This window comes from Oncorhynchus gorbuscha, linkage group LG17, assembly GCF_021184085.1.
Source record: "Oncorhynchus gorbuscha isolate QuinsamMale2020 ecotype Even-year linkage group LG17, OgorEven_v1.0, whole genome shotgun sequence".
Lineage (NCBI taxonomy): Eukaryota > Metazoa > Chordata > Actinopteri > Salmoniformes > Salmonidae > Oncorhynchus > Oncorhynchus gorbuscha.
Genome location: NC_060189.1, coordinates 51,042,969 through 51,065,253, shown reverse-complemented (window position 1 = coordinate 51,065,253; position 22,285 = coordinate 51,042,969). Strand labels below are relative to the sequence as shown.

Genomic DNA, 22,285 nt, shown 5'->3' with positions numbered 1-22,285 from the left:
GTGTCATATAATGAGAACAGAAGGGAGGAGGTTATGTTGTGTAGAATGAGATTCGGGCATATGGGATTGAATTTATCTTTTGAAATTGATAGGGGAACATGGTACTGGAATGTGTAATGGCTATATAGGTAGAGGAAACGGTTGAACATGTATTACCATTTTGTGGAATGTGTGTAGGTTGTTTGACAGGGCCAGAGGTTGGACGGGTGTGGGTGGTATTTTGGGTGGGGGTGATGTGAGGTTTGTACAGAGTTATTTTATTAGAAATCCGGGGTTAGTTAAGAGAACATCGTGGCATAGATAGGTCTTCACACTCCAGTACAGTAGGTGGCGCTTTGTCAGTTAATTGCGATTCGCCAATAAAACTTATGATGAAGAAGAAAGGCAACGCAACTACTGCAGTACGTTTTGAGTTGGCCTGCCTACTTACTATATCCTGGAAACTTCCGTTAGAAACTTACTTTTTTTTCTTGCCATATGTAAGACATAGGCTACATTGTAGCCAATATGTTCCTGTCCGTAAAGTGGCCGGTTTAGATTGTTGTAGCATATATTTTTTGCAGTGAAACCATATTCAACTAAATTTAAAGACGTTGGATGTTTTTATTTTTTTACTTTCAATAAGGCGTCTGAAAAAAATGAAAGTGTGTTTCGTCGTGTGTGTGCTGAGCACGGTGGTAGTTTCTTGTTCGGGAGAAAATAGTCGCTTCGAGAAGTCATTCAACTATTCCCCGGGAATGATGCAATTCCTCCGGGAGACGCTCACGGATTTGTCCGAGGAGGCGCACGGTTACCTGGTCCACCTTCTCGGGGCAAGGTCCGTTGAAAATGCACAGAAGGTGAGGAACAAAGAATAGCCGGCTCTAAGTTTAGTAAGAATTTATGATTCGAAGTCTAATAATTCAAATTAGGTAGGTGCAAGTAGTAACAACTCGGCCATATACGGGAACCCTTATGCACAGCTTGTTTTAGTTCCGGATTTAGTGACCCATGTGTTTGCCTCAAACAGAACCCTCTCAACTCTCTCTCGACCCTCCTATCAGTGTTTCTTTCAGGTGGTCAAGTATCTGGCTGAGGCAGCGGCCAGTGGAGCGAATGTGGTTATGAAGTACCTCGCCCAGTTCCTGATGGCAGCAGGAGTTGATGGTAAAACAGCTGGGATCATTCGTTATAATATTAAAGGCAAAACAGATGTTAGATCAACACTCCTATTCCCACTTTAGGAATACAGACCCAGAAAGCTATTGCAATACTCTAGTCAGTCACCAACACTGTTCCCAGAGAGCTAAAGCATGTCACGTGCAGGCCTTTTGTTTCAGCCCAGCACTAACACACCGAATCAATGTCTCGATGATTGGGTGTGTTAGAGCAGGGCTGGAGCAAAAACCTGCACAACCTGTGGCTCCCCAGGACCAGGGCTGATAACCAGTGCACTATTCAATAATGGAACAGACAGTTGTCAACACAAAAATAATAATTTCAAATAAGTCATTCTATTGATTGATCCCACATCGTGCAACATCTCAACACACAACCCATATACAGTGCGATGGTACATTGTCATTTACTGTAACTGTTCTCTGTAGACACACAACACAAAACCGGATGAAAGTCTGACCTGCCATGGGAGCCCTTTACCCACTGACAGACATGCCCTGGATTAGGTGTGTGTGCGCGCCAGATGGGGAAAGCTTTTTCTCCACATTGCCAACAGTAACCTACTAGGCGTTGTGACTATAACTACCGGTACAATAATTACATGGCAACTTACTAAAACCACATTTTTGCCAAGTCTTGGAATGGAGACAAGTAAAAAGGGAGCATTTTAAGATTGCTAGGCCAGAAAATGCACTAATATCATGTGTATCTATTTCTTTCTCTCCTCCAGTTGAAATGCCTGTTAACAGTATCACCCCAGATGCTGTGGTCTATATCGGTCAGTGGCTTCTGCTGGCTCTCATTGGCTACTGGCTGCTGTCCCTGGCCTTCCGATGGGTGGCGTCCACTCTGAGGCGGGTCCTGTGGCTACTGAAGCTGGGTGTGGTTTTAGGACTGTTTTGCCTGATCCTGAGTGACAGCAGTGCTGGAACGGAGACTACGGCGCTGCGATTGGCCGGCCTGGTGAGCGTCTGCGTCCTATTGGGTATCGGGCATTCTGGCACCGGGGGCGACAAAACCTACCTGGAGGATCAAGTGAGGGTGCTAGAGAGACGAGTGAGAGAAATGGAGAGGAGGAAAGAGAAGTGAGGGGTGGCTGGATGGGAACTGAAAGGCCTTGTTTTGTACATTAACCTAGGTCTAGGATCGTAACAAGGACGTTGTACATAAAGTTTAAAAACAAATGGTATCGTTTCGCATAATGAAGCACTTTGCCTTTTTCATAAAGATCTTAGTTAATGTGTGTGAGAAACAGAATTGACAGCAAATATGATTAGCTTGTTTTAAAGGAAACAGGCAGACAGAGTATTGTGTTTTCTGTTTATTGAGGTGGACCTATGCATGTCCTACAATAAATGCTTTTGATATTCGCAGAATAGAAACACTAAACATTCCATAAGGTCTCGTGATATGTCATTGGAAATCATATTTTCTTCATGTCTACACGGATCACCTTTCATTCTCACGCCTTTCCAGTTATGGCAGCATACAACACAAACAAGTTCTCAAATAAAACAAAACTGATGCATACTTCCTATTACCTACATTTGAGATCTGTCCATTCCTTTTAAAGTGTGTTGGGGGATGAGACAGTTGGTGAGAAAAGCAGTTTTGGGAAGAACGTTTTAAGTAACTCCAAAAGTTTAAGTGTAATCAAGAGGCCTTCTCATCTGCCCTTCTCCAATTGAGATTTTTTTCCTTGACCAACTAGGGCCAGGAGTTTACTGTTCTGGTTACATGGTCTGGAAATGACCTCTCCCTAAATATAATCATGTAAAATACATTTCTCACCCCCTGACTTGACATGGGGTACATTCATTAGGAACCTAATGGAAGCAACCAGGTTGAAACGGGTAGGGACTAACTGAATTTGTCCCAAAAAGTTGTTACTGTTTGCTTCAATGTGCACATATGAAGACACCCCAGGACAAGGCGGCACCTGATGCGTTTGTGTGATAAGGTTTAAGCAAACGACTAGATTAAATTCGAGGAGTGAAATCGGGGGAGGAGCAACTGCGACAGCCAAAAGTTTGGGCACGTGGTTTTGCACCAAATCTCAGACGAACATAACAGTGTTGCCATTGTTATGAAAGTATTTCTTTAACGTTAAAAATAATCACGTCTCCAACTCCCATATCACACAATCATAATTTGAAATCATGCGGGTGTACATTGTACAAACAATGAGACTCGTAATCACATTCATTTTGTATATATCCACTGTATACATAAATCAAGGCAAAGTTGGTTCCTGTTTCAGTCATGTCTTTGGTCACGTTCGTGTGGGTCAAACAAAAACAACCTGATTGGTTGACTATAGAGCCTCCCACAATGCAGGTGATGGCTGCAGGAGGAAGTTGGTGAAGAGCAACTGCAGAAACTTGCAGTCAAAACCATGACCTTTTTTTGTAAAGCTCATGCAGTTGACATTTAGGCACAAGTGGGATCATTTTTACCCCCATAATGCATCACATTTTGAAAGGTGGTGGCCACTGACTTGACAAAAGTGATCCGCTCGAACTGTCTGTAAAACCTTCAGGAGTGCGTCATTATTTAAGAGACAAATAGGATTTTATATTTAAATACCAAAATGAGCCTTTTAAACCAAGATGATGCGTGTTGCAAATGGCACCCTATAGTACACTACTTTTGAGGGGGATGCAGACTATGTATAACGTCTTAATAAAATAGCACCCTCCCAGTGTATTAATAAGTTAACTACATACCCACCCTGTTGAAATGACAGCAGTTTCATATGTAGAACTAAAATGATACACCATGCATATAATGAAAAACGGCTATACTTTGGGAAGTAAAGGCATATATATATTACACACTTTAAATATACACAACAGGAAGTGGCTACCTGACTGGCGGAGAGCTTTACTTGGTCTACCGAGTGGATGATGATTTGTCCTAGCATCTTCTGATTGTATGATTAGGAGTGATGTGGGTTCTGATTGGATTATGATACACTTAGAAAAAACATTTCCAAAAAGTTCTTCGGCTGTCCCTATTTTTGGTTCCAGTAGAACCCTGAAAGGCAGTTATCGGTTGTGTTCCTCTCCTCAGACAAATGCCAGATCTTACAACTATTGGATAGCTATTTTACGTATCAGCTAACCACATGTTATCGACTGTGCACGACGGCACAGCCGATGACGTGGCACGCTACCATTGGTTGATGCATGCAGCGCCTCCGCAGGGGAACACGACCAGTGTTAAATTGGTGAAAGCCCTCAATGGCGCTGCCCATGCCAATACTGCCTTTTGGCCACTAGAGGCCTCTATCATTCTATGAGCTACATTCCAATTATCTTGTACACTCCCCTTCTAAAAATAAATGGACTGGGAATATGGTGGAAACTCCCTCCAAGACATTTTTTTGCACCAATCCAATGCATGAGAGGGAGTGGATCTGTGCACACTTCTGGAGAAGGGTAGGGATCTGATTCAGTTTGACACGTTTTCCCCCCGCCCAGACATTTTGACTGACTTCATCACAGCTGTACAGGAAAAAGTCTTTTTAAAATGATCTCCTTTCCTTCACTAATATCCCATTTACACAGGGACAAAAAAAACAACTTAAAATTTGGTTACTTTCGTTTTTGTATACGTGAAAGGGGTACATTTAAAAAAATAAAAAACACTGAGACCTATTAAATTTGCCTTTTTAAAAGGTATAATAATAATGTCTTATGTCAGAAAACAGTATAACACTCACCAGAAAAGGATGGATAGGTGATTTGAGGGGCAATGTCTAGGTCACAGTCACATCTACAACATACTGCTTCCTCTTCTATCCCTCCCCATTTATATAAGTGGTCACAGTCAAGGAGATGAGCAAAGGAAGCCATTGAACCGTATTCGGGACGGAGCCGTGGCAACATTACTAAGGCCGCTCTGATTGGACCGATGACAGGCGTTCTACAGGAAGTTGGTGGGGGCGTTTTTTCCTGAGTCGATGTTGAACTGGAAGGCTCCGTCTGTGGAGTGCAGAGCTTCAGAGGTGGGCGGGGGGACCTGGGGGGAAGACGGAGGAACAATGTCAGAAGCTGTGTGTATGAGTGTGAGAGAGTGTGTGTGTGTGTAAGAGAGAGTGTGTGTGTGTGTGTGAGTGAGTGAGTGACTGACCTGGGGTGGTGGATGGGCAAGGAGGGGATCAGCAGGAGACATGTTCTCCATCTTTATCTCCTCATTCCCTGAGGGGGCGCTGTACATCACCGGTGCATACCCCTGAAACACACACAGTTACGCAAGCTTCCACACACACACACACACAAACTACACTCTGAGATGAGAAGGATCAAAACCAGAGTGGAATATGACAGCCACAAAGGAAAAGAGAGAAATACCATTGGCGCCACAGGGTACTGGTTAGGTGGCCCACTCTACTGTTAGTGGTCAGAGGAGACACAGGGTACTGGTTAGGTGGCCCACTCTACTGTTAGTGGTCAGAGGAGACACAGGGTACTGGTTAGGTGGCCCACTCTACTGTTAGTGGTCAGAGGAGACACAGGGTACTGGTTAGGTGGCCCACTCTACTGTTAGTGGTCAGAGGAGACACTGGTTAGGGGCCCACTCTACTGTTAGTGGTCAGAGGAGACACAGGGTACTGGTTAGGTGGCCCACTCTACTGTTAGTGGTCAGAGGAGACACAGGGTACTGGTTAGGTGGCCCACTCTACTGTTAGTGGTCAGAGGAGACACAGGGTACTGGTTAGGTGGCCCACTCTACTGTTAGTGGTCAGAGGAGACACAGGGTACTGGTTAGGTGGCCCACTCTACTGTTAGTGGTCAGAGGAGACACAGGGTACTGGTTAGGTGGCCCACTCTACTGTTAGTGGTCAGAGGAGACACAGGGTACTGGTTAGGTGGCCCACTCTACTGTTAGTGGTCAGAGGAGACACAGGGTACTGGTTAGGTGGCCCACACTGTTAGTGGTCAGTCAGGTGGCCCACTCTACTGTTAGTGGTCAGAGGAGACACAGGGTACTGGTTAGGTGGCCCACTCTACTGTTAGTGGTCAGAGGAGACACAGGGTACTGTTAGTGGTCAGAGGAGACACAGGGTGGCCCACTCTACTGTTAGTGGTCAGAGGAGACACAGGGTACTGGTTAGGTGGCCCACTCTACTGTTAGTGGTCAGAGGAGACACAGGGTACTGGTTAGGTGGCCCACTCTACTGTTAGTGGTCAGAGGAGACACAGGGTACTGGTTAGGTGGCCCACTCTACTGTTAGTGGTCAGAGGAGACACAGGGTGGCCCCACTCTACTGTTAGTGGTCAGAGGAGACACAGGGTACTGGTTAGGTGGCCCACTCTACTGTTAGTGGTCAGAGGAGACACAGGGTACTGGGTACTGGTGGTCAGGTGGCCCACTCTACTGTTAGTGGTCAGAGGAGACACAGGGTACTGGTTAGGTGGCCCACTCTACTGTTAGTGGTCAGAGGAGACACAGGGTACTGGTTAGGTGGCCCACTCTACTGTTAGTGGTCAGAGGAGACACAGGGTACTGGTTAGGTGGCCCACTCTACTGTTAGTGGTCAGAGGAGACACAGGGTACTGGTTAGGTGGCCCACTCTACTGTTAGTGGTCAGAGGAGACACAGGGTACTGGTTAGGTGGCCCACTCTACTGTTAGTGGTCAGAGGAGACACAGGGTACTGGTTAGGTGGCCCACTCTACTGTTAGTGGTCAGAGGAGACACAGGGTACTGGTTAGGTGGCCCACTCTACTGTTAGTGGTCAGAGAGAGACACAGGGTACTGGTTAGGTGGCCCACTCTACTGTTAGTGGTCAGAGGAGACACAGGGTACTGGTTAGGTGGCCCACTCTACTGTTAGTGGTCAGAGGAGACACAGGGTACTGGTTAGGTGGCCCACTCTACTGTTAGTGGTCAGAGGGGACACAGGGTACTGGTTAGGTGGCCCACTCTACTGTTAGTGGTCAGAGGGGACACAGGGTACTGGTTAGGTGGCCCACTCTACTGTTAGTGGTCAGAGGGGACACAGGGTACTGGTTAGGTGGCCCACTCTACTGTTAGTGGTCAGAGGGGACACAGGGTACTGGTTAGGTGGCCCACTCTACTGTTAGTGGTCAGAGGGGACATAGGGTACTGGTTAGGTGGCCCACTCTACTGTTAATGGTCAGAGGGGACACAGGGTACTGGTTAGGTGGCCCACTACTGTTAGTGGTCAGAGGAGACACAGGGTACTGGTTAGGTGGCCCACTCTACTGTTAATGGTCAGAGGGGACACAGGGTACTGGTTAGGTGGCCCACTCCACTGTTAATGGTCAGAGGGGACACAGGGTACTGGTTAGGTGGCCCACTCCACTGTTAGTGGTCAGAGGAGAGGCACAGTTAGATTGTAGAACAGAGGGAAGAGGAGTAGGGGCTGATTTGTAGAGTTATGTAGAATAGGGTTGACTAGCATAGAGTGGAATAGAACAGAGTACACTCTTAGTACATTTTTTTCTATGTAGAACCTTGAAGGGTTCTTTGACTGTACCCATAGGATAATCCATGGAATGCAAAAGGGTTCTACCTGAAACCGAAAAGGGCTCTTGTATGGGGACAGCCGAAGAACCCTTTTGGAACCCCTTTTTTAAAGATTGTAGAGTATAAATCCCTACCATCGGAGGAGCACCAGGGTTGTACTGTGGCTGGTTGGGTGGTGGGCCATTCCACTGTGGGGGCTGGGCAGGGGGGTACAAAGGGTCCTGGGAGGGGTAGCCTGGGTTGAAGCACTGAAACAAACCACAACAAAACACCGTCACACTCTTTTAGTTTCTTTTCCCGAGAGTTTCACCCCTGACGGGGGGGGATTATGAGGGTTCACTAACAACCGCTGATATAATGGGAGAGATGGATGGACTCACAGAGAGAAACATAATGGAGGAGAGATGGATGGACTCACTGGTTGAGGTGGGGGTCCGGTCCATTGAGGCTGGCCAGGCATCCCAGGGTTGGGGGGAGGGTAAACCTGAGGGTAACCTCCCTGTACATGGAGGAGCACCACAGTAAAACAGAGGGACTAAAACACTATTGGTGTTGTGATTATGTTGTATGTTCTTGGATGCTATTTTTTTTTATCCCTCGTGGGATAAATCAAGTATTTTGAATTGAATACTATATGCGATATACTCATACAAGTACTATACAGCAACAGATACTAACATGGACAACCACAGTTCCCAAAGTTAGATAGAAGGACTTATATACTCAACACATTATGGTTAATGACAAGACGAAGATAAGAAAACGACACACACACAGTTGTGGCCAAAAGTTGAGAATGACACAAATACTAATTTTCAAAGTCTGCTGCCTCAGTTTGTATGATGGCAATTTGCATATACTCCAGAATGTTATGAAGAGTGGTCAGATGAATTGCAATTAATTGCAAAGTCCCTCTGCCATGCAAATGAACTGAATCCCCCAAAAACATTTCCACTGCATTTCAGCCCTGCCAAAAAAGGACCAGCTGACATCATGTCAGTGATTCTCTTATTAACACCGGTGTGAGTGTTGACGAGGAAAAGGCTAGAGATCACGCTGTCATGCTGATTGAGTTTCAATAACAGACTGGAAGCTTCAAAAGGGAGGGTGGTGCTTGGAATCATTGTTCTTCCTTTGTCAACCATGGTTACCTGGAGGAACCATGTGCAGAAACACATGCAGTCATCATTGCATCCTGAGACCATGTGTGGGGTTGCTTCTCAGCCAAGGGAGTGGGCTCACTCACAATTTTGCCTAAGAAAACAGACACGAATAAAGATCTATACCAACACATCCTCGGAGAGCAACTTCTCCCAACCATCCAGGAACAGTTTGGTGAGGAACAATGTCTTTTCCACCATGATGGAGCACCTTGCCATAAGGCAAAAGTGATAACTAAGTGGCTCGGGGAAAAAAACAGATATTCTGGGTCCATGGTCAGGAAACTACCCAGACCTTAATCCCATTGAGAACTTGTGGTCAATCCTCAAGAGGCAGGTGGACAAACAAAAACCCACAAATTCTGACAAACTCAAAGCATTGATTATGCAAGAATGGGCTGCCATCAGTCAGGATGTGGCCCAGAAGTTAATTGACAGCATGCCAGGGCAGATTGCGGAAGTCTTGAAAAAGTAGTGTCAACACTGCAAATATTGACTCTTTTGCATCAACTTCATGCAAGGGTCAATAAATGCCTTTGACACTTACGAAATTCTTGTAATTATACTTCAATATTCCATAGTAACAAAATATCCAAAATATCTAAAGACACCGAGGCAGACTTTGTGAAAATGTATATTTGTGTCATTCTCAAAACTTTTGGCCACGACTGTGTGTGTGTGTGTGTGTGTGTATAATCACTATCTATTCCAATGACATAAAACACAAGGCATGCATCTGGGCCTGGGCCATGATAGGACGTCTGCAATAACCACAGAAAATAAAACACGTCACGTTATTCCTGCTCAACTACAAAACACCATGCGTTACTGCAACAATGTCATTATTATAGTAGTGCAGCATGGGAGACGAGGAGAGACCGATTAGAGGGAGGAACCTGAGGGCAACTTCTACATGGGATTTGTCCCAAACGGCACCATATTCCCGAGTTAACTAGTTTTGACCGGAGACCTATGGCGAGAATCGGGTGCCATTTCGTAGCCAAGCCACCATCTAACTATCCCTCACCGGCACACCAGGTCCAGGGGACACCCCTCCTCCGGGCATGTTGTAGCCGGGAGGGGGGTGCGGAGTCTCGGGGTTGTCCAGTTGGATGGCGGTGGTGTCGGGGGATTTGTTCTTGAAGATCCTCTTCCGGCAACAGAAGCAGATACTGGCGGGGATACCAAGCAGGAGGAGGAGGGCCATGAGGGGGTTGCCTGCTTCATTCTCATGTTTGTCTGGAGGGGGATAGGGGGACAGGGAGGGAGGAGAGGGAGAGAGGGAGAGCGATGCAGAAGGAGCGAGACGGGTAAGTTAATTTGGGAGACATTGCAAAGCCGTAAGGGGAACAGGAGGGAGTGATTGACAGACGACATGTGTTTCACTCTATGCATGTTGTATTCTATCCCCCCCCCCTCACCCCACCCGCCTCTTTCCCACCACCCCATAGCTTACTGAGCAGCCCTGTAGTCCTACAAATAACCAACTAATTAGTGACAAACAGGGACAGATGAGCTGCGAGCCAAACAATGTGTATCCCGAATGGGACCCTATTCCACTATGGGCCCTGGTCAAAAGTAGTGCACTATATCAGGAATAGTGTGCCATTTGGAACGAAGGGCCAGTATACCAGACCATTGGGAAGGGATCCTGATGCTGTGTCTATTTCCATGACCTACTCGAACTTCAACATGACCTAACAGAGGTAATTTAATTCTAAGAATTCTATGCAGCCAACACCACTTGTCTCTCTATACAGCACCAGTTTGTATCTCTCGGACTTGTCACTACTTACACTATGCACTAAGCATACTTGGATATTTCTGGACTAGTTTTGACCAGAGCCCAGTGTACTAAATAGGGTGCCATGGAGTGCTTATTACATACGCTGCGGCTACTGTTAATTATCTATCCTGTGGTCTAGTCACTTTACCCCTACCTACAGTGGGGAGAACAAGTATTTGATAACCTGCAAAATCAGCATTGTTTCCTACTTACAAAGCATGTAGAGGTCTGTAAATGTTATCATAGGTACACTTCAACTGTGAGAGACGGAATCTAAAACAAAATCCAGAAAATCACATTGTATGATTTTTAAGTAATTAATTTGCATTTTATTTCATGACACAAGTAATGGTGGAACAAACTCCCTCACGACGCCAGGACAGCGGAGTCAATCACCACCTTCCGGAGACACCTGAAACCCCACCTCTTTAAGGAATACCTAGGATAGGATAAGTAATCCCTCTCACCCCCCCCCCTTTAAGATTTAGATGCACTATTGTAAAGTGACTGTTCCACTGGATGTCATAAGGTGAATGCACCAATTTGTAAGTCGCTCTGGATAAGAGCGTCTGCTAAATGACTTAAATGTAAATGTAATGTATTTGATCACCTACCAACCAGTAAGAATTCCAGCTCTCACAGACCTGTTAGTTTTTCTTTAAGAAGCCCTCCTGTTCTCCACTCATTACCTGTATTCACTGCACCTGTTTGAACTCGTTACCTGTATAAAAGACACCTGTTCACACACTCAAACAGACTCCAACCTCTCCACAATGGCCAAGACCAGAGAGCTGTGTAAAGACATCAGGGATAAAATTGTAGACCTGCACAAGGCTGGGATGGGCTGCAGGACAATAGGCAAGCAGCTTGGTGAGAAGGCAACAACTGTTGGCGCAATTATTAGAAAATGGAAGAAGTTCAAGATGACGGTCAATCACCCTCGGACTGGGTCTCCATGCAAGATCTCACCTCCTGGGGCATCAATGATCATGAGGAAGGTGAGGGATCAGCTCAGAACTACACGGCAGGACCTGGTCAATGACCTGAAGAGAGCTGGGACCACAGTCTCAAAGAAAAGCATGAGTAACACACTACGCCGTCATAGACTAAAATCCTGCAGCGCACGCAAGGTCCTCCTGTTCAAGCCATCGCATGTCCAGGCCCAATGAAGTTTGCCAATGACCACCTGGATGATCCAGAGGAGGACTCATTAAGAGCATTGAAGATGGGTCGTGGCTGGGTCTTCCAGCATGACAACGACCCAAAATACACAGCCAGGGCAACTAAGGAGTGGTTCCGTAAGAAGCATCTCAAGGTCCCGGAGTGGCCTAGCCAGTCTCCAGACCTGAAAGTCCGTATTGCCCAGCGACAGCCCCGAAACCTGAAGGATCTGGAGAAGGTCTGTATGGAGGAGTGGGCCAAAATCCCGGCTGCAGTGTATGCAAACCTGGTCAAGAACTACAGGAAACGTATGATCTCTAATTGCAAACAAAGGTTTCTGTACCAAATATTAAGTTATGCTTTTATGATGCATCAAATACTTATGTCATGCAATAAAATGCAAATGAATTACTTTTTAAAAAATCAGTGATTTTCTTTTAGATCTCACAGTTGAAGTGTACCTATGATTTAAAAGAATTACAGACCTCTACATGCTTTGTAAGTAGGAAAACCTGCCGATTTTGCAGGTTATCAAATACTTGTTCTCCCCACTGTATATGTACAGTGCAGTCGCAAAATAGTCAGACCTCTACATTTTCCCCCATTATGTTACGTTACAGACTTCCTGTAACAGAAGACTGGGTTGGTCCAAACTTCTTCCATTTAAGAATGATGGAGGCCACTGTGTCCTTGGGTACCTGTAATGCTGAATACATTTTTTTTGGTACCCTTCCCCAGATCTGGGCCTCGATAATCCTGTCTCAGAGCTCTAGAGACAATTCCGATATGGACCTTCGTGGCTTGGTTTTTTTCTCTGACATGTACTTTCAAATGTGGGACCATAGACACGTTCGTGCCTTTTCAAAATCATGTCCAATCAATTGAATTTACCACAGGTGGACTCCAATCAAGTTGTAGAAACATCTCAAGGAGGATCGGGATGCACCCGAGCTCAATATTTCTGTATTTTACAAAAGCTTTTAACAACCTGTCTTCACTTTGACATTATGGGGTTGTCTGTAAAGTAATGAGGATCATTTATTTAGACCATTTTAAGAATAAGGCGTGTTGCGTTACAGCCTTATTACCTCACACCCCTGCTCATCAACTGGGTATTGGTACTCTGTATATAGCCATGTTATCATTACTCATTTTGTATTTATTCCTCGTTATTATTTATTATTATTTTTTATTGTTGGGAAGGGCCCGTAACTAAGCATTTCACCAGTCCTACACCCGTTTTAAGAAGCATGTGACAAATAACTGTAGATTTTTTTTTTTTTTCATGATTTGGAACGCAGGAAGCGTCTGCGCAGACCAAGGTTTGGAGTGAAGTGGTATCCCTCCCAACACACACACACGATAACTCAGTAGAAGGGAGTAACGCTGCAGAGCTAACTAACAATCTATGGCAACACAGCGAAACCACAACCTGTGAGTTCCATCCTGACGATGGCGACCACCCGGTCTCGCGTGTCCTTCAGCGTGTAGTAGCCCACGTCCGAGGTGTTGACGTTCTGGATGCTGATCTTGGTGGAAAGGGTCTTGACCCGGTTCCAGTAGTCCGGGAGGTCCTGGGCCACCACTGCCCCATCGTGCACCAGGGTGACGTTGGCGTTGGCGCCCGAGAAGGAGAGCGTGGCGTCGGCCTGGTTGATGCCCTCCAATGAGATGTGGAGTTCCTCACCCACCACGCACTTCGTGTACTCACGCCTGGCTGAGAAAAGGAAGAACATGTTGCATTAGGGGGAAAGGGTGAGAAAAAGAGGGGAGGAGGGTGTACGTGAAAGGGTGAGAGGGGGGGGGGTGAGAGAGAGAAAGAGACAAAAGGCCAAGACGATAACAAAGTAAATGTTATGGCTATCTAATTAAAGGGACAGCCATAGTCCCAGGGTCAGATGAACTTGCGGATACCATTTATGAAGGACATTAGAGGTAGTTTTGTTTTGCGAGCCAATGCTAACTAGCTCTAGAGCATGCAAGCTGTTCCTATAGACATCCAGTCATTGCGCTAACAGCTAGTTAGCAACTTCCTTCAAACTTAAGCAGAGACATAAAAATGGTATCCACAAGTTCATCGGACTCTGTGGAAGTAGGATGAAGGGCTTCGTGCCAAAATCCCAAAATGTCCCTTTAAAATAACATGCAAAGCACTCACTGGTCACAGCCACTTTGAGCGAGGAGATCTCCTTGTTCCAGTAGTCTCTCTGGACATAGGTCCCCTGGTCCTTGTAAGTCACCTTCAGGGGGCAAAGGTCAAACACTTAACAGGGATGATAAGATCAAACTTTATTTATAAGTTCATTTAAAATCTCTTCGCAAAAATATTTAAATATATTAAATGAAGAGGTAGAGGATGGTAGGTGCATTGCTGGGACAGGCTGGGACAGGCTGGGACAGGATGGGTGTTAAGTAATATTAACAGTACCGGTCAAAACCAAGTGGTGAGTTTTGTTAAGTAGGATACCATCTTCTCAAATCCCCACTCAATGACCTCTGGTGGTATGATCTGAGTTGATATACTTTGTTCTCGGGGGTGAAATTTCACTTAGACAATTAAAGAGACAGTCACTCACTTTGTCCAGATACCAGCTCCTGTCGGTTCCTGTCCCAGACACCTTTCCTCTGGTGGCCCGGGACCCACGGTCCCAGTACAGGTACGTCTTCAGGGGCTCTGCAGCGGGGGTGAACTCCAGCTTCTCAGCATTCTTCGGGAGGTAGATCTTCAGCTGATGCCCATGGGACAGGCGCTTGTGCAGGTCGGGCACCACGTAGCCATCTGAGTGCGAGAGAGTGAGTGAGAGAATATGGATGAGAGCAAAAGTGGAGAGAGAAAAAGGGTGTGAGGATTAACACATTTTACTCCACATTACCTGAAGCCGCGGTAAACACAGATAATGTAGCTTGAAACCCTTTTAAAAACAACTGTCATCTACAAATTCTTGGAATCTGCTGACATAGTCTGAAATGGCATCTTCACTATGAAGTGCACTATGGGCCGTGGTCAAAAGTAGTGCCCTATATAGGGAATAGGGTGCCATTAGTGACGGGCCCTAGGTTTCCGCTGTTGCCTAATGCAGTTGGTGGTGTAGGAAGGTGTGGTGCTGTTGCCTAATGCAGTTGGTGGTGTAGGAAGGTGTGGTGCAGGAGCCGTAAACGGGCCCTACCTACACGGCAGTGTACTTTTGGACATTCCTGTCTATTCATCTTGTAATGTCAACCGAATACTCCTCCGGGATATCATTTGTCCATTAACTGTGTTTTCACATTTTTTTTTTTGTTGGTTTGTTCGTGACCTTTCAGTGGAATGTAAAAGAGCCAATAAAGCGGGAGTGCCGTGGGGTTCTGGTGACACTCCCCGCTCACAACTCCCGGCTGGGGATCGGGTTAAAAAAAATCATTATGTCATTCTTCCCAGCTTTCTCCCTTCTCCACCCCTGTGTCATTTATTTATTTATTTATTTATTTATTTATTTATTTATTTATGTATGTATATATAAATAAATAAATAAATATATGGGAATACACAGGAAGCTCCAACTCACCCACACTGAGAACAGTGCCCAGCAGGATCCAAAGACTCCACATCATCTGTATTGGCATATCACAAGAAATATGATAAATTATATTATGAACAGGTTGTGGGGGGGGGTGGTGTAAGACAGACAACAAAGTAACTCAATTATGAATAAATAAAATAACCCAATTTACAGTGATGCTGATCATTTATACAGTACAACTACACCAAAATAATGTCTTCTGTGCAATCTAAATAGTCACAACAAAACCGGGGGAGTGATTGTTAGTCAAACCGAGCGGGGGGGGGGAGCATGTTAGGACAGTGTTCCCCACCGTTTGGTCTTGGCTCAACCCTTTTGCTACTGGATAGAGGAGACTAGAAACTGAGGTTGCATTCCAAATGGCACAGATTCTCTAAATAGTACACTACGTTTGACCATGGCTCTGGTCAAAAGTAGTGCATTTGATAGAGAACAGGGTGCCATTTTGGCCGCAGCCTGTCCAGACTGGAAATGAGGTCCAGTGGGTCAGGAGACGATGTGAAAAGCAACAGGGACAGGCAGCAAGCGGTCCTCAGGCCCTTGGATCACCCCCCCCCCCCCCCCCCCCAAAAAAAAAAAGTGACGGGCCCTAAACTTCATAGAACACAAAGTGTGACTCCTTTTAAAAAGCAATGAATCCATTTGAAAACAGCCTGTGTGGCATCGATATGAGTCAGAAGCAGTTCTTCTAGTGCAGTGATGGGAAACTAGAGGCCCTCAGATACATTTCCAAAAAAAGTTGTGGGCAACTGCAGACCCTCATGAGGAGTTCAGATTTTTTGGGGATTTAGAGATGAGCGCAAATAATGCAAATCAATTGAGCTCAAATAGTGATAAATAATGTAGGCTACTTGCAACTTTACCTTTAGGAATGTTAAAGTAAAAATCGTAAAACTGAAATGATCACACCCCCCTCTTATTTATTATACTATAAAAAGCTTAACTGATCCTAGATCCACGGCATTCCTACTCTGAGACACTTAGGGGTCGATGGAGTTGCAAAGGTAACGTGGGCTCCCGAATCACAACCGGCCGTGATTGGGAGACCCATAGGGCGTCATCCGGGTTTGCCCGAGCGTCGTCCGGGTTTGCCCGAGCGTCGTCCGGGTTTGCCCGAGCGTCGTCCGGGTTTGCCCGAGCGTCGTCCGGGTTTGCCCGAGCGTCGTCCGGGTTTGCCCGAGCGTCGTCCGGGTTTGCCCGGTGTAGGCCATAGGCCATCATTGTAAATAAGAACTTACACAACATGGCCGGTCACACCGCTACCCCCCATCATGTCTCAGAACAAACTTTATTGTACAACCCTTCCTGTTGTTGTAATGCTTACAGTCCTCTCCCACACACAGCACAGCCACCGTGGAAAAAAATACAGTTTACCCACATCCTCTGGAATTTGCACGCTACAGAAGTGTGTGAGTCAGTGTGGAATTCGATGCTTCACATTTCGTGATTCTATGGCAATATGGCTCTGTGATAAACTATTATAGCCTTATACCTTTGTGTAGCCTAACCATCAAACAATCTCTGAAACTTTATTTTAATCATTGCCACACTAAACCGAAAGGTGGGCAATTTAGTCAGCCAATTGAAATGAAACAAGCATAACCGTTTGATAAGGATCGGACCATTTCCCCCACCCATTTTTTTTCTAAAATGACCAAAATCTAACTGCCTGTAGCAAGGATATGCATATTCTTGTTACCCTTTGAAAGAAAACACTTTGAAGTTTGTGGAAATGTGAAAAAGAGCGTCTGCTAAATGACTTAAATGTAAATGTAAATGTAAAATTAATGTAGCAGAATATAACACATTAGATCTGGTAAAAGATAATACAAAAAAAGAAATCCCATCATCTTTGAAATGCAAGAGAAAGGCTAATATGTGATTTAGGAATCTGTGATTTAGGAATCTTTAGATTTTGGCCACTAGATGGGAGCAGTGAATGTGCAAAGTTGTAGACTAATCCAATGCCCCATTGCATTTCTGTTCAAAATGTATCAAGACAAACCAATTAGGCACGTTTGGGCTATCAATACATTTAATTTCATAATTGTGCACTCCTCAAACAATAGCATGGTATTATTTCACTGTAATAGCTACTGTAAACTGGACAGTGCAGTTAGATTAACAAGAATTTAAGCTTTCTGCCCATTTCAGACATGTCTATGTTCTTGTTACTTAAAACATCATGCTAATCACATTAGGGCACGTTAGCTCAACCATCCCGATCACATAAGAGGTTAAACGGCCTCAACCTGATGAGGATCCATAGAACACTAGTTAGTAGTGGCCGTCTCTGCAGAGAACTGGCAGTTCACATGGGGCTGTATAATCTGCAGAGAATGATGCTTTTACTTTGGGAGTGGGACAATAGAATTTAAGCAACAACAAAAATCTATCAAACAATGATGAACCAGAACCACATTCAAGCAGATTTCTAGGAATGAAGGAAGTCTACTATTTTATATTTACTTTAAAAAAGGTCCAATGCAGACATTTTTTATCTCAATGTCAAATCATTTCTGGGTAACAATTAAGTATCTTACTGTTTTCAATGTAAATGGTAAAAATATATATTTTTTAAATCAAAATAAGCTTCTTAGCAAAGAAATTTCTCAAGCAAGATCTTTGCCAGGACTGTCTTGGAGTGGTTGGAGCGGGGGAGGGGAAAACTGAAAACTAGCTGTAATTGGCAGAGAGGTTTGGAGACAACGGGGTGGGAGGGAAATACTAGTTAGACCTTTCTTATTGGTCTATAAACTAATTTGCTGCCTGGTGATGTCATGAAGCAGGCCAAAACTCCATCCCACCAAATCAGGCTGACATTTCAAATAGCTATTACACTAAAAAGGGGATTCGAATTTTCACATTATTATTCCAACCCCATAGTGTGGAAATTAAGAGTTTATTCCCAAAATGCTAGATACACCAATTTTTCACATTTGTTTTTTCATCAGAAATTCTTGATTATGGGTACCTTCATGTGTGTTTATTATATTATATATATTATTATATTATTGTTCTCAGATTGATAATTCATAGTGTATGAAAAACGCTATTTATTAATTGTTTAACTGAAATGGAATGTTCATATCCTGTATATTTGACTGTGATATGTGGGCATCTCAAGTATCTATTTTAAGATTAATCCACTTACTGTATGTCATTATGGATAAGAGCATCTGCAGGATAATATTTATGAATAATTTTAAAGGAAACTTCCTTAATTTTGTTAAGTAGGTATGTTGGTGGCAACATCCAAACTTTTTTCCAACAGATATTATCAATAAATCCATTCCAATAAGGCATGACATAAGGTATAGATACAACATCATGCTGAAACAAGGAGTCAACAGGGTCAATAGAAGGTAGGCTCTGAGGGTCAGGTCTTGACATGTTCCTGAATAACATAGCAACACCTGAGGGAATGGCATCTAAAACAATTGCAAAATCTTTAGGTGTTACAGGGACCTTGTAAAGTGATAAGAATTCTTTATAACTGAGTAAAAGACCCTCTGCATTTACCAGTTGGCTCACCAATAGGATATTATTTCTGAACCGCAGTGACCGGAGATGGCAGAGCTGAAAGGGTAGTCTGAGCGTAGTGAAAAGAACGCCGCGGGCGTGTTCAGACGGACAGCAGAAATTATTCGCGTATTTATTCCGCGTTCAAATCTATTGGGAACTCGTAACTGGGAACTAGGAAATCTAGGACTTCCGACTTTAGTGGGTTCGAAACAACTGAAATCGGGAAAGAAACGGGCTCCGACTGTGAAAAATCGAGTTTGAACGGTCAACCCGCTCGGAATTCCAACTCGGGAACTCATTCTAGAGCATCGACTTCAATTCAATTAAAGTCAAGGGCTTTATTGGCATGGGAAACATGTGTTAACATTGCCAAAGCAAGTGAGGTTCCGACCTGAAGATCACTGATGTCACGGGTTCCTAGTTGTCTTAAACGCGGCATTAACACTGCGAAGCCCGTGCAGGGCACACGTGACTTCCCACTTTGATTCATTAGTGATAGTTCCAAATGGCAGTTGCAGTTGGTTGAGGGCATTAAACGGTAAAGTCTAAATTATAGCATGGGTAGGAAGTCCGCAGGACATGGGCAGCAGGTAATAAGTTATACTACTTACAACTAACAATGATAAATGTCCGTTGGGGGAGGGTCGGGTGTCAGCGGCATTAGAGTGGCTGTACCAGGTTGTGATGCAACTCGACATTATCGATGGTGTTCCTATAGAACACTGCGAGGGCCATCGAGGACAGGTCACATTTCAAATCAAACTTAATTTGTCACATAAGCAGAATACAACAAGTGTTGACCTTACCGTGTAAAGCCCTTAACCAACAGTGGAGTTCACGAAGAGTTAAGAAAATATTAACCAAATAATTTTAAAAAGTAGAACTTTTTATTTTTATCAAGTGAGATTTTAAACGAATACATGTCTAATTGAACAACCCTATGCCATGATTAGATAGTGAAAAAACAATTTATTTAAATCAACATTTCTTAACATGGATATGCAGTGTTTTGGAATGAAACTCTTCAAATATACATAAAAACACAGGATTGTCTCGTTTTGGACTGCACTGTGCCATTAACGCCTATAGTGCGGTTCACTGTGACCGGGGAGACAGCGAGTCTGACTCAAAACAATATGCACACACGCACAACCCACCTTGCACGAGACAGGGAGACTCGCACGCAAGCGCCCAGACACCATGGATTACGATGCAATAAAAAATAACAAGAATCTCCAAAGCAAATTCTAAACAAACATCACTGAACAAGGCAATTGAAGTAAATCCTACAAAGAGTGTCAATTGCCTGTTGCAAAGAAACAGGCTGAATAAACAAAGCCACAATGAAACATTTCACTTTGAGCAGTAAACATGGACCTCACACACACACTTCTTATTGTGCATGCAGAAGAAATAGATAGGCGACATACCTTGATATGAAAGAATCCAGGTGATTATTTTGCTGTTTTTCTCATAACAGTGTCTCGCTCTATTTTCCGGGAGGAGCTTCACGCAGTGACCGGAGATGATAGAACTTAAAGGGTAGTCTGAGTTTAGTGGGGAGAAAAAACGCACGGGCGTGTTGAGGCTGCTAATGACGGACGAGTAGACAATGGACCTGATCGGACAGCTCAGAGCCTCTGCTCTTTTCTGTCCATAAGAAACAATTGGATTGGTGGAAGAGGCAGGCCAGGAGCAAGGAAGGAGGGTGTGGTCAAGCAAGGCAGCAGAAATTCCTCGCGTATTTATGCCGCGTTCAAATATACTGGGAACTAGGAAATCTACGACTTCCGACTTTAGTGGGTTCAAAACAACTGTGAAAAAAACGAGCTCAGACCTGAAGATCACTGATGTCACGAGTTCCCAGTTGTCTTAAACGCGGCATTAACACGTGACTTCCCACATTGCTTCATCAGTACGATAGTCCCAAATGGCACCCTGGTCCTCTTAGTGCACTGCTCTGGCCAAAAGTACTGCATTACAGGGAGTAGAGTGCCATTTGGGATGCACCCAGTTGTCTTAAACGCGGCATTAACACGTGACTTCCCACATTGCTTCATCAGTACGATAGTCCCAAATGGCACCCTGGTCCTCTTAGTGCACTGCTCTGGCCAAAAGTACTGCATTACAGGGAGTAGAGTGCCATTTGGGATGCACAGTCTAGAAGATACAGGAGGAGACAATGTATCTAGATGATTCTCTCAAAATAATGGTAATGACTGTTTGAAAATGATAACTTGTTATAGCTTACTATTAATAGTCTTTAGAAGCCTAGAAAACTTTATTTTCTCAGAGCCTAGGCCTAAGTGATGTGCTCTAATTTAGGTGTTCATTCTAGTTTAGCTTACTCTAAAATGGTATTGCCTCTAACCTAAAGTGAAAGAAATTGTATTAATTCACATTGATAGCAATATATTATAGCAGGGTTAGGAAGTCTGCAGGACAGGGACAGCAGGTAATAATTTATACATATTTACAACTGTAACCATTATGAATGTCCATTGGGGTGGAGGCAGCGTAAATATCCATTGGGGTGGAGGTAGGGTAAATGTCCATTGGCGTGGAGGCAGGGTAAATGTCCATTGGCGCGGAGGCAGGGTAAATGTCCATTGGGACGGAGGCAGGGTAAATGTCCATTGGCGCGGAGGCAGGGTAAATGTCCATTGGGACGGAGGCAGGGTAAATGTCCATTGGCGCGGAGGCAGGGTAAATGTCCATTGGGGTGGAGGCAGGGTAAATATCCATTGGGTGTGGAGGCAGGGTAAATGTCCATTGGGGTGGAGGCAGGGTAAATGTCCATTGGGGTGGAGGCAGGGTAAATGTCTATTGGGGTGAAGGCAGGGTAAATGTCTATTGGGACGGAGGCAGGGTAAATGTCCATTGGGACGGAGGCAGGGTAAATGTCCATTGGCGCGGAGGCAGGGTAAATGTCCATTGGGGTGGAGGCAGGGTAAATATCCATTGGGGTGGAGGCAGGGTAAATATCCATTGGGGTGGAGGCAGGGTAAATATCCATTGGGGTGGAGGCAGGGTAAATGTCTATTGGGGTGAAGGCAGGGTAAATGTCTATTGGGACGGAGGCAGGGTAAATGTCCATTGGGACGGAGGCAGGGTAAATGTCAATTGGCGCGGAGGCAGGGTAAATGTCCATTGGGACGGAGGCAGGGTAAATGTCCATTGGGGTGGAGGCAGGGTAAATGTCCATTGGGGTGGAGGCAGGGTAAATGTCTATTGGGGTGAAGGCAGGGTAAATGTCTATTGGGACGGAGGCAGGGTAAATGTCCATTGGGACGGAGGCAGGGTAAATGTCCATTGGCGCGGAGGCAGGGTAAATGTCCATTGGTGCGGAGGCAGGGTAAATGTCCATTGGCGCGGAGGCAGGGTAAATGTCCATTGGGGTGGAGGCAGGGTAAATATCCATTGTGGTGGAGGTAGGGTA

At 44.8% G+C, this 22,285-nt stretch overlaps 2 protein-coding genes across 2 annotated transcripts; one reads left to right on the top strand and one right to left on the bottom strand.

Annotated features, from left to right (window-relative positions):
- The first annotated feature begins 383 nt into the window (after positions 1–383).
- LOC124001224 (transmembrane protein 109-like) lies at positions 384–2,552 on the top strand. The gene is made up of 3 exons (XM_046307854.1): positions 384–839; positions 1,044–1,146; positions 1,889–2,552. Exons 1-3 carry the CDS (start codon positions 639–641, stop codon positions 2,245–2,247), a joined length of 663 nt encoding a protein of 220 aa, XP_046163810.1. The 5' UTR covers positions 384–638; the 3' UTR covers positions 2,248–2,552.
- Positions 2,467–20,591, bottom strand: LOC124001223. Its single transcript, XM_046307853.1, has 10 exons — positions 20,277–20,591; positions 15,307–15,352; positions 14,338–14,540; positions 13,920–14,001; positions 13,194–13,478; positions 9,842–10,053; positions 8,073–8,153; positions 7,789–7,902; positions 5,293–5,394; positions 2,467–5,181 (listed from the first exon to the last, which is right to left on the bottom strand). Exons 2-10 carry the CDS (start codon positions 15,350–15,352, stop codon positions 5,086–5,088), a joined length of 1,221 nt encoding a protein of 406 aa, XP_046163809.1. The 5' UTR covers positions 20,277–20,591; the 3' UTR covers positions 2,467–5,085.
- Positions 20,592–22,285: the final 1,694 nt, after the last annotated feature.

What these genes read in the sequence shown, in the direction of transcription:
- LOC124001224 (XM_046307854.1), top strand. Translation starts at nt 639, where the DNA reads ATGAAAGTGTGTTTCGTCGTGTGTGTGCTGAGCACGGTGGTAGTTTCT. An exon ending in CCGTTGAAAATGCACAGAAG is followed by an intron (nt 840 to 1,043) that starts GTGAGGAACAAA and finishes CCCTCCTATCAG; the next exon opens with TGTTTCTTTCAGGTGGTCAA. An exon ending in GATGGCAGCAGGAGTTGATG is followed by an intron (nt 1,147 to 1,888) that starts GTAAAACAGCTG and finishes TCTCTCCTCCAG; the next exon opens with TTGAAATGCCTGTTAACAGT.
- LOC124001223 (XM_046307853.1), bottom strand. Translation starts at nt 15,352, where the DNA reads ATGATGTGGAGTCTTTGGATCCTGCTGGGCACTGTTCTCAGTGTGG. An exon ending in GGAGCTGGTATCTGGACAAA is followed by an intron (nt 14,002 to 14,337) that starts GTGAGTGACTGT and finishes TGCCCCCTGAAG; the next exon opens with GTGACTTACAAGGACCAGGG. An exon ending in GCTCAAAGTGGCTGTGACCA is followed by an intron (nt 13,479 to 13,919) that starts GTGAGTGCTTTG and finishes TCCTTTTCTCAG; the next exon opens with CCAGGCGTGAGTACACGAAG.